This window comes from Gouania willdenowi, chromosome 9 (assembly GCF_900634775.1).
Source record: "Gouania willdenowi chromosome 9, fGouWil2.1, whole genome shotgun sequence".
NCBI lineage: Eukaryota > Metazoa > Chordata > Actinopteri > Blenniiformes > Gobiesocidae > Gouania > Gouania willdenowi.
The window spans coordinates 21,097,326-21,109,218 of NC_041052.1; the positions used below are offsets into that span (position 1 = coordinate 21,097,326).

Sequence of the window (11,893 nt, forward strand, 5' to 3'; positions counted from 1 at the left end):
AAAAACACAACATTCATGATAACTAGTTCACCACACACTAAAAGTTTGCTACATAGGAAGCTGTGCACGTTGTCAAAAATGTATGTCAAGTGTTCAAACAAACTGTGATTATCTAAAGCTCAATTGTGTTTCAGTACAGAAGTGTTATAATACGATAACCTTTTTTTGCCATTTAATACACAGCGGTGTACAAGTACACGTACAAGTTTACCTAAAATAATGAACCTGTATAACTTTAAAGACGTGCAAAGATATTTAAGACACATGTTCGATATTTCTTGCTTCAACACAGTAGTTACTGTCCTTGTTTGGTTTCTGTGAAATACAGAATCATAAAAATCACGAGGCTGCCCTCAAGTGGTCAGTTTGTGTAACTGACTTAGAATGTGTCCCAACCTGGCATGTAAAGGATAGGAAACACATCTTTCAAAGTGTTAATAAAACAATTTTCTGAACATATTTGTTTTAAAATTAAACATTTTGTTTTTTCCAGCCCAAGGTTTTCACCTGAACCTTTTAGTCTAAAGCTCGCGATAAATTAATTGATGTGAAAACGTATTGTCAAAATGTGGATTTGTTTTCACACTCACTGGTTACACATACATAGAGAGATGTTCATCTTTATTATATTTGTATTGTTGTTTCAAATTATTTCTACTTCTCAACCATTAGTAGGTGGTGAACCATGCACAGTGCTCCATATCATTTAGCAATAGGACAAGAAAAATCATCATGATTAAAACACTAAATAAGTAAAGTAAGTAAGTAGTTTATTTATAAAGCGCTTTTTGCAGATAAAATCACAAAGTGCTGTACAGAGTTGTGGTAAAAGTACAAGTGCAACACAATAGAATAATAAAACAAGAGTGCATAAATATCATAAGAACAGCAACATTAAAGGATAAATAAAAATTAAAATACAGTTAACTAAAAGCTTTTCTGTAAAGTGTAGTCTTCAGCAGTTTTTTAAAAGTGTCCACACAGTTGAGCTCCCTGAGAGACTGGTGCAGGTTATTCCAGAGTCTGGGAGCTACAGCCTGGAACGCCAGGTCTCCTCTGGTTTTAAATTTAGTTTTTGGGGTCTTTAGGAGACCCTGACCTGAAGACCGAAGGCATCGCCCTGATGAGTAGGGGCACAACAAGTCCGAGATATATTTAGGGGCCTGACCATGTAATGCTCGGTACGTGAGAACTAATATTTTATATTCTATGCGAAACTTCACTGGAAGCCAGTGCAGAGTAGCAAGAATGGGGGTAATGTGGGATGTTCTAGAAGCACCAGTTAAAAGTCTGGCAGCAGCGTTCTGAACGATCTGGAGTCTGTTTAGGGTCGACTTATTAAAACAAGTAAAAACAGAATTACAGTAGTCAATACGAGATGATATAAATGCGTGTATGACCAGTTCCAGATCTGATCTTGATAAAAGATGCCTCACTTTAGAGATACTTCTCAGGTGGTAAAAACAGTTTTTAGTCAATTGACGACAATGTCCCTCCAAAGACATGGACTGATCAAAAACAACCCCAAGGTTTCTGAGGCTGGTTTTAACAGATGAGTCCAGATCACCAAGAGAGTTTTTAATTAGAGGGATGTTTTTATCAGGAGCAATGATCAGAGTTTCTGTTTTGTTTGAATTTATCTGGAGATAATTTGATGAGTTTTTGATACAGGATAAACAGTCTAAGATCTCGGATAAAAAGTGAAACTCTGAGTCATTAAAGGAGCAGTACAACTGGATATCGTCAGCATAAAAATGATAAGACACATTTTTAAAACCACGGATCAACCGACCAAGAGGCATCAGATACAATAAAAACAAAACAGGCCCCAGAACAGAGCCCTGGGCTACTCCACATGACAGGTTGGACATATTGGACATAACATCGTTAATAGCAACATTAAAGGTTCTTCCATTAATGTAAGAGGTAAACCATTGGAGAACAGTACCAGAAAACCCCATCTCAGATTTGAGTCGATCAACCAGTATACTATGATCTACTGTATCAAAAGCAGCTGTCAGATCAAGTAAAACTAAAACTGTGTAATGACCAGAGTCAGCGGCCATCATCACGTCACTAGAAACTTTCAGAAGAGCAGTTTCAGTGGAGTGGATTGATCTAAAACCAGACTGATATTTATCATAAATATCATGCTGTTCCATGTATGAGGTAGCAACCATTTTCTCCATGATTTTAGACACGAAGGGAAGCTTAGATATGGGCCGGTAGTTTATAGGCTCCCCCGGATCAAGATTGGGTTTTTTAAGAATGGGGTTTATTATCGCATGTTTAAAAAAGCTGGGGACCGAGCCAGATAAAAGTGAGAGGTTCATCAATTTTACCACCCAAGGACCAACAACATCAAAAACGTTTAAAAGCAGAGAAGTAGGAACGATGTCTACAGAGCTCGATGAGGGTTTCATCTTTCCTACTAAAACCTGAACATCCTGTAGGCTGACAGGAGTGAAGGAGGACCATGAGCTCACAGGGGCTGATGCACTGCACAAGCTAACCAAGGGAGGAGTGATGCTAGCCCTGATATCTTGTACTTTATTAATATAATGTCAAAACTTGACATTACTCCCCAAATCTACCAAAATAGGTTGATATGGTTTCCCTAGCAGATGGAAATAAAAGAGAAAATGATCACTCACAACCAAGTAAACACAGAGCCAGCATCGCCGATACCGATCTGATACTTTTTAATATCTAAAGGTTTACGATCCATCATCAAACTGCTGTTTTTTCCTCTATTTCACTTCTTTTCTTGTTTTTTTTTTTGTTTTCAATAAAAAGTGTACAAAAACACCACAATACAACAAATGGTATATATATATATATATACATACATACATACATACATACATACATATACATATATATATATAGATAGATAGATATACAGTATTTGATCTAATTATGAGGCAAGTTGTGAAGTTACACCAGACGCGGTTTTTGATATGGGCGACATGGGCAGCGTGAGTCTTCCTATTGGCTCCTCAGTCCAAAATTTTACATGACAACCAATGAAAACTCAGGATTTTGTTCTGATCCCCCACTTCATTTGCACTATAGTTTGCTGTAAAAACCACACGTTCATGTTTAGTTCTATTTGTGACTCAGATTTATTTTCGTTTTTTCAGTTTGAAGTTATTTCTATTTATTATTTATTTACTTAATGGTTCATACTTTTTCATAGAGCCAAATTACTGTATCTACACTTACAGAAAGTACATTATTTAACACTGATAAGGGTTGTCAAGTTAAATACATGTTATACGATCATTCTGTACGGATGATACATTAAGGATGGGGTGAGTTGGGGGCCACAGGATCAAAACTCACTTGGGGGGGCGTCGATGAGGTTGCCCGCCCAACGAGTAAATCATGTCAGGACTAGGGATGTCCCGATACAACTTCTCCATTTTCGATATGGTACCAATATTGCAGCCTTGCGTATCGGCCAATACCGACATTGATAAAATATCAGCATGAATCATACATACTTCTTTTTATACTTTTTTTTTCTTTCGTTCAAGAATATACTTCTAAAGTGTTTTTTTTAATGAATGTGCAGATCATTTGTTTATTACTATGGTTATTCATAAAACACGACTGATGTTGTAAACATAACTAATACAGTTACCTTTGATTTGCTGTGAGGTCCAAATAGACCAGTCATCCCATCTGCCATGGTGCCCTTGAGCAGGTTGGTGTTAGCAGGATCTTCATAATGAAAACAGAATCAGAAGTGTTTTTAACATGTGTTGTCCAAAGCAATGCAAATTCCATCACCTCTTCATAGGATGTTGTTTATATACAAAAAGTAAACACATTTGGATGAGGACATTATTAGCAGATAGTCTATGAAGATGATCAGCCTTTTCAAGCGTCTGATCTCTGATTGTTTTATACACAGCTTTAAAACTAATGAAACCTTGATATTAACATTTTTATTGATTTTATATGAATGGATTTTCAAAAACGTGTCTATATATAATTAGCAATATTGTTTTCTGTACTGAGGAGTAGAACATTTCTGAACTGTAGAGATTATGTAAAAACTTAAATTCTGTAACTCTTGTTTTACTCATTTGATTTAATTCACTCATGGTGTGAGGCACAAAGCAACAAATATTAAGTCGCTAAACAAGTTGTTGATATCAAAATTAATTTAAGTGACCATTTCTATTTTTGTTTTTATTTATTTTTTAAAGGAAAAAAAAAAAACAATTTTAAAAAACAATCTTTCGGTATAGACTTTTTTTTTTTTTTTTTTTTTTTTCATGTTTTTTTCAGTTCCAATGATATGAAAAAGCCAACATAATCCTCTACGGTTTTATCTAATGATAGGGATATAGCAACAGTTCCAAAGATGCTAGATCCACAACTAGCAAAACCTTTTCTGCAACAAAATTTCCGACTAAAACTATATATTATATGCAACCATTTTAACCAACAGTGTTATATGAGTCCATGTAGGGCTGTTTCTAACCATTTTGGTGCCCTAGATTTTATTTTAATTTATTTATTGATTTATTTGATAGGGACAAGTGTGAACAATGACCACGTACACTACAACATTTATAGCCACGGCTGACTTGCAATGTCTGTCCCCAGAAGATGAAATCAGATTCCTTCATATTTTAGTTTGATTACTTTTGTACTGAGGAGCAATTGATGCAGAGAAGCTCTGCTCTCAATGCATTATTTTGCCTTCATGTCAGTGGGAATTTTTATACTATTTTTCTTAAAGCTATGCATTTTAATTATATTTTTGACTATCATTCATTGGTAGGCGAAGCACTGAAAACACAAAATTAATTTAGATTCAGTCCCTGCTGCAAGACTGATAATCAATCTTTCTTTAAAAACTAAAAAAAACATAGATGTTGTATTTTGTAAAAATGTTCATATATTTTTGGGGATTTCAGTACAAAGTGAAATAAACGATTTAGTTCCAATAAAAAATTGAGAATTTTCTGGCTATACTTTGTGTTTTCAGGCTTTAGAGGTTCATAAATAATATAATACAGACTATCAGTTTGTTTTTTCAGAACAATTTTTATACTTTAATGAGTTTTCCCCCTCCCTAATAATGGATTCATTTAACACAGCTGCTCACCTCCTTCCTCAGGGGGAACTTGTTCAGCTGCTGTTGCCTTGGACGTGTCTGTTGGCAACATGCATTGATTAGTTTGAACTAAAACAGTGAAATGTTCAAAAATACAGACTTTTTTTTTCACAAATATGAGCAACTTTGGGGAAAAGGTGAGCTGGCTCAGAAGGAATGTACAAAGTTAGGATTCGACAATAGGCTAATGTTCCAGGACTTTCCATCACATGAACCACTAACAGACCCACCTTGGACATAGTGCATTTTTCTACACCCTGACTTTAGAACCATCCTGCTGCTGCCTTGACCTCCATTCACTAGTGTGAACAGGTAGGGGGTCTGTGTGAGGAGCAGGTGGACTGAACCATTTCACAGAAATAGAGGGGGGGTTAGAAAAGTCTCCAAAACAAGTAAACTTAGTGTTACCAAATACATTGTAAATAAAACATGTGTTTGTGTGTTTATCACAGGGAATCATATTATTTTGGCAGTATTATAATTGTATTAGAGGCCCCTCTTAATCATGGGCCCCTAGAATCCTTCTTCTTATTCTCCCTCTTTCACCGCCCCTTGCTGCAAGTCAGGGACACATAGAGGGGTGAGAAGAATGAGATGCATGTGTATTTTGCAACATTTTTTTAAAAAATACATTTTCTCCTCTTTTCATTAAAAGCAGGACACAGACCATGTGGAACACTTGGGGCCTGTATATGAAGCTGGATAAGGGGTTATAATAAAACCCGGAAACATTTCAGAGACAGAGTAAATTCTGCCCCGTACTGCATGGACAGGCTGCAATATCACCAAGTTTATCATTTGTACAAATTGTTTGAGCTATTATCTTTACCAGGGAGCAATTATTTTTTCCTTGAGATTTTAGATGCAGTCCGATAAAATCCGATATTTGTTTTCTGGCTGATATCGGATCGGGACACCCCTAGTTTCCAGGATTCGAATGATAAATACATTTGAGAGATGTAGTTAGTACTAAGTAAAGTTCAATTCCGCTGATAAAGCTTTAGTATAAAATTAACCATCTTTAAATGTTCATTTTCACAGAAACTTTGTTCCAAATGGGTTTATTTCTTGCAGATCTGGTGTATGGTCAGTGGTACTGTATGTTATATATACTGTAATATAAGAAATATTTTGAAAAACAAAGTGGATTTTCGATAAAATGTAATAAAAATGAATTAGGACAAATGAAGTGTTTGATGTTGAAACCTTAACAATTCCTACCTTTTTAAGTTACTGCTAGCCTTCCTTCTGAAACTGTGAAAATTTTGTATTTAAGAAGTGCTTTTCTATCTGGAAGCTATACGTTAACAGTTTTCTTAATGAGTGCACGCTGTGGAAAATAAACACATCAACAAAGAACTAAAGTCGTCTGTTGAATTGGCAGGTTTATTACAAGCACACAATAAGATTCATATTAAATGGCATACCCTATTTCCTATTTATTCCAAACTTCTATCACACAGCAGGCACACAAATACACAGTACTGACGACTCAATTCCATTCAAACATGTACACATTGAGATCAAAATCCTATTCACAACGTCCAACGAGAAATATCTGCAATACAAAACATCTAAAAACTGAATATTTGCTCTTTTTAACAGTTTAAGTGGTTAAAAAGCGACAAGGGGACGGTCCAACATTCATCCATCACTCACTCAGTCACACATATGTACGCATCGCAGCTCAGTGGGGGAGCCCTGCTCACATCCAAACACTCAACAGTGTCAACACAACGCCACGTATCTTACAGAGAGTATGTGAAAGGTCTCGTTTTAAAAAAGCATCACAATACAACCCACTTATTGGGTAAAGATGCTCATGGGAAAAAAAAAACAGATGGCGGATAAAACATTCAGCTCAGTGTGAAGGCGAACAGTATTCAGGTGGTCGGCTGTTTAAGGGGAATTATCACTGAAATCAGATAAATACAAAACACGAGACAAAAGATCCAGTAAATCCATGAAGGAATCCACAAAAAGGTGCTTTTAGTTGTCCAGCTGCTCGATGATGAAAAGAGTTCAATTCCAGATGATGAGGTCTTTACACAGAAACAGAGTTCGTCTAAATACCACTGACTGTTCATTGGTGTTTCGTGCATGAGAAAGGCACAGCAACATGAAACACTGAAGAATAAACATTAAAACATCAAATTACTGATATGGTTTGATGGGATTTGATGGAGCAAAAAAAAGTCTTTATCAAAGGACTCGGAGAGGTTTGTGTTTAAGCTCTCAAACATTCAAACAAAATCTGTTCTTTTCCTTTTTGTTTTATTCTAATTGTGCAGTCAACCGTTTGTTGTTAAAGGTCGACGTCAACCCAGGAGTCAGAAAAGCCCAAACACCTGTTGGGTTTGTGCCTTATTTCCACTTTGTCACAAATCTAACAAATCTAACCCACTGACTCCAATTTATTACACTGCATCTTGGTTTATTATTGCTGGAAATTCCCACACATTGACTTACTGCTTCCTTCTGACGTAAACACATAAGATTAATCACATTTCAGTTTTAGTTCCAGTCTTCTTTTAGAAAAGGCATCTTTTGCTCTACGATCTACCACTGACCTGATAATTAGATCTCAGAGGTATGGTTGTAGGCGATGGCACTGATTTACTGTTTAATATCTTTGGCTGTTTTGTCTCCAGAAAAAAGTGCATTGACAGCCCTAAGGCATACTGACACATACACATACACAATATCAAAATATCTTCACCCTGCTCATTGAAAAAACAAAAAAAAAAAGTTTTCAAACCAAGTAAAATCCGTAAACATCTTTGTTGTAAATAAATTAAAGGTTCAGCAGTTCACATTCATCAGCTCGCTGTGTGTTTGTTGAACTGTGCAACAGTGTTCTTGTGGCGTTGGTAGTTCATCCCCTTCACATTGGTCATTGTTGTCCCGTGGTCTTTTTCAGAAGCTCCAGGTCTTTGCGTGTTTGAGCTGCAGGCGGCAAACAGCCATAAAGCTCCAGAGACAGAGGCAGGAAGCGCTCCTGCAGCCCCAGGAAGTGGTCTCCCTCACCGGCCTGTAGTGAAACCCATGATGGAGGCGAAGAGCTGCCGTGGAACCCCCAAAAGGCAAGTGTGTCTGTAGGTGGCAGCAAGAAGGCCAGAAATCACAACATGGGACTACACAAGAAAGGCAGGCATATGATGTTTCCCTCACCTTTACTCAGCAGGTCAGGAGCTTTGGCCAAACCAAAAGACACCAAATATGGAGCTAAAGCAGGCAGACCTTCCGGCTGACCCCGTGTTGCTAAGAGCAATATTGATCTAGGGCAAATAAAAAATGAATAAATGAGAAGACAAACACGAAAATCACCTGAACATTACAGAAATACAGAAAAATCAAAAACCAGATAAGCAGCGTTTTTCTGTTTTAAAATTAAATATTGTTCTGCTTGTGTGATATTTGGATATTTAAGGGAAACTATGGACGAGAGCTTTTTACAAGCTAAAACCACAGACTGAATGAAAACAAGAGCAAAACCAGAAAACTGCTGAAATAAATCCTAAACAGGCCTATTGTGTGTGGAGACCTGGTCCAGGACCTGTGGAAGGAAAGCAGGCGCAGTGGACTTCAGTTCTCGCTGTAATTTCCCCGTAAATATCCAAATATCTCACAAACAGAACAATATTTTTATTTTATTTTTTTAAACAGAAAAACGCTGCTTATCTGGTTTTTGGTGTTTCTGTATTTCTGTTTTGGTTTTAAGTCAGTAAAACAAAATAACCATATTGTTTTTTTGTTATTTTGATTTGGTTTTGAAACGGAATAACCAAAGAATGTACAACACAGATTTTTGCACAATGTGGACACCTGAGGGTAACATGCAAGAATAACAATCTAATATATATGAATGCACATAAATAGTCATTATTATTATTACTTATGATTAATTAACAAAAATAATGTGAAAGTTTATTCAGTTCTTCAAGCTCACCGCTTTGGTATTTCAGTTTTTAGGTGCTGCTTCATCTTGGCATCCATTTTGGAAAAAGTCGTTTTCTTGGTGACTTTTCCAGAACAAGCGTCCACGGAGACGAGGAGAAAGCCAGGCTGAGAGAAGGACATGGTCTCCCTGTTCACCTGGTGGGTGTCAGAGAGAAACAGGTCAGGCTAAGTGTCTAAGGTGACAATAAAGATGCGATAGCGCAGACGTGGGAAACTTGTATCACAGCAGGGGCCACAAAAATGCTTTTGTTTGATCGAAGGGCCACATTATCAACATTCATAATAATGACCAATCTGAGCGTTAACACAATAAAGAACAAAAAGTTTCTATGGTTATTTTTTGTGTGTTTTTCTGGCATTCTGTGTATGGTTGTTGTTGTTGTCTTGCTTGTTATAATTGCATTTGTCCATTTCCTTTTGTGTATTTTTCCAGTAAAATGTATGTTCTTTGGAGTCATACTGTGTATTTATGTTGTAATTTTGCGTTTCTTGGAGTAGTTTTTGTGCATTTCTGTTGTCGTTTTGCTTGTTAGTACTGTGGGTTTGCAGTGTTTTTTGTCGTTTTCTGTAATTTTGTATATTTTTCTAGTGATTTTGTGTATTACCGTCGTCAGTTTGTTAATTTTTTGTTGTACTTGTGTTTTTCTATTATTTTTTTGTCTTTTACTGTATTTTTCTGCAATGTTGTAATTCTTTGTATTTTTCAAATGTATTCTTGCTGTTGTTTTGTGTATTTTTCTGTCATTTTGTACGTTTATTTTGGGGGCCATATAAAATTAGACGAGTTGTAAAGCCTCACAGTGATGAAGGAGCTGTCGTCTCCACTCTGCTGCTCTCTGCTGCCGACAGACTTGACCTGTGTAAGGAGGTAGGAGGTCCACGGCTCGCTGGAAAACACCAGCTGAGACACAAATCCAGTGATGAGCAGGGCTGACCTTTGCTTAGAGAAGCTGAAAGTGGATGAGACGAACCTGTTGAGCTCCGCAGCTTTTACAGGGCAGAGTGTTCACCGCTGGCATCGGCACCGCTGCTGTAGGTGTCTTGGAGTACTTGGGGTAGGCTTTGGCTGTGCAGTTACACAACTCTTTGGAGAGCGTTATGGCCATGATCTTCACCCTTTCGCAGCCTTCCAGGGAGCAGTAGCTGTGACCGTCACGACCATGTCGGGCCCGCAAATAGAACCACAGCAGACTGGCCGCAGAAACACAGTCGATTCATGTCAAACAAGAAGACGTAGTCGTCAACATCCCCCGCCAGATTGGTTGTCATTTTAACTCACAACCTTTTCCTAAATGTCCTAAATCTAAAAACGTAGATGTATACATTAGAAAATATTATCTTAAAAGGTTTCTAAGAAAAGCTGTCCCTTTGAAGATACCTCAAACATAGCAAAAAAAAGCACAAGAGCAATAAATCCGGAAAAATTATTTGCGCACTTCTCATTTTCGAATTCCATCAAGGTATTGATACCATGAAGCCACACACTGAATTTGGTTATCCTACCTTAAACAGTTTTTAAGAAAAGCTGTCCCCTTAAACTCGCACGGAGCTCAAACCTATATCCTCCTTCACACTTTGTGGCGGGGATAATAAAAACACTGATGAGGAAAACCTTGTGGATTGAAAATGGCAGCGGTGACAAATACTTTGTTACTGTACTTAACTAGTTTTGTCTGGTATCTGTACTTTACTACTTATTTTTTTAATGACTTTTTACTTTTACCCCTTGCTTTTTTAAACAAATATCTGTACTTTCTACTCCTTACATTTTTAAAAAAAGGAGCTTGATACTTTTAAGACCTTTTTTTTCTGTTAGGCAGCTCCCTTAGTTTTATAGTTAACATTTTCAAGTTTTTAAAAATATTATTGCTCTGGGTTTATTTGAGCATTTGCATTTTTTTTTTTTCTTGAAACATTTTATTCATTAACTTTATCAATAATGAGTGCTAAATTCTGCAGGTGTTCAAAGGTAACAGATTTAACTTGTTTCCATGTACCAGTATTCTACAAGTTCTTTAAAAAAATAAAATATATGGAATTTGCTGGTTTAAAAACCCTGTCTTATTATTGAAGGGACATTTGTTTTACTTTTTACTTAAAGGGGACATATTATACCCAGTATGTCAACCAAAACTTCAGGGAGACGTTTCTGAATGGTTAGTTATGAACTATGGTGTGTCGGAGACTAGCTGAGGAGAAGGTATCTTCTTTCCTGATTCAGCTTGTGATGTCACAAACTGAGAAAATTTGAAACGGAGCACTTTTCTGTGTTGGAAGACTTGCACAGGCCACAAACAAAGGACTAGATGGATTTATTCCACATTTTGTGTGCCGGGTGACACTCCAGTTAACCACATGTATTCAAAAACACTGCAAAAGTGGATTTTTCATGATCTGTCCCCTTTAAGTAAATTTAGTAGCATGTACTTTTATTCAAGGGAACAACTTCAATACTTTTTACCAGTGTCATTTGTTATTCAAGTATCTATACTTTTACTCGAGTACTGAAAACTAGTTTTTTTTGCCACCTCTGGAAAATGGTGGAAAATAGCTAAATGTCTTGTTTTCTAATTCTTACCCAACACTTTGGTCAAAGAAGTACTTCCTTTCCATTGGATTCTTCTCCAACTGCTGGAGAGACGACACAGTCCCGTAGTCTACCATGTCATCAAAGGTGTTGCTCTGCCTGTTGTTGATGTCCGACATGATCTGAAATGTGGTGTCTGATGGGTAACACATCCCCACCAGCACCCAATCGTCCCTGAGTAAAAGAAACCACAGGAGGAAAAAGTCACTTGG

The 11,893-nt window shown here is 36.9% G+C and overlaps 1 protein-coding gene across 1 annotated transcript in view; it reads right to left on the reverse strand.

Moving 5' to 3' along the window:
* Positions 1-6,533: 6,533 nt before the first annotated feature.
* cemip2 (cell migration inducing hyaluronidase 2) overlaps positions 6,534-11,893 on the reverse strand; it is a 42,050-nt gene continuing 36,690 nt past the window's right edge. The window contains exons 19-24 of the mRNA XM_028457392.1: positions 11,673-11,855; positions 10,066-10,285; positions 9,894-9,995; positions 9,084-9,229; positions 8,306-8,412; positions 6,534-8,227 (exon numbers count right to left, since the gene is read on the reverse strand). Coding sequence (XP_028313193.1) covers positions 8,028-8,227; positions 8,306-8,412; positions 9,084-9,229; positions 9,894-9,995; positions 10,066-10,285; positions 11,673-11,855 — 958 coding nt within the window. The 3' untranslated portion in view covers positions 6,534-8,027. The remainder of the gene's footprint in view (positions 8,228-8,305; positions 8,413-9,083; positions 9,230-9,893; positions 9,996-10,065; positions 10,286-11,672; positions 11,856-11,893) is intronic.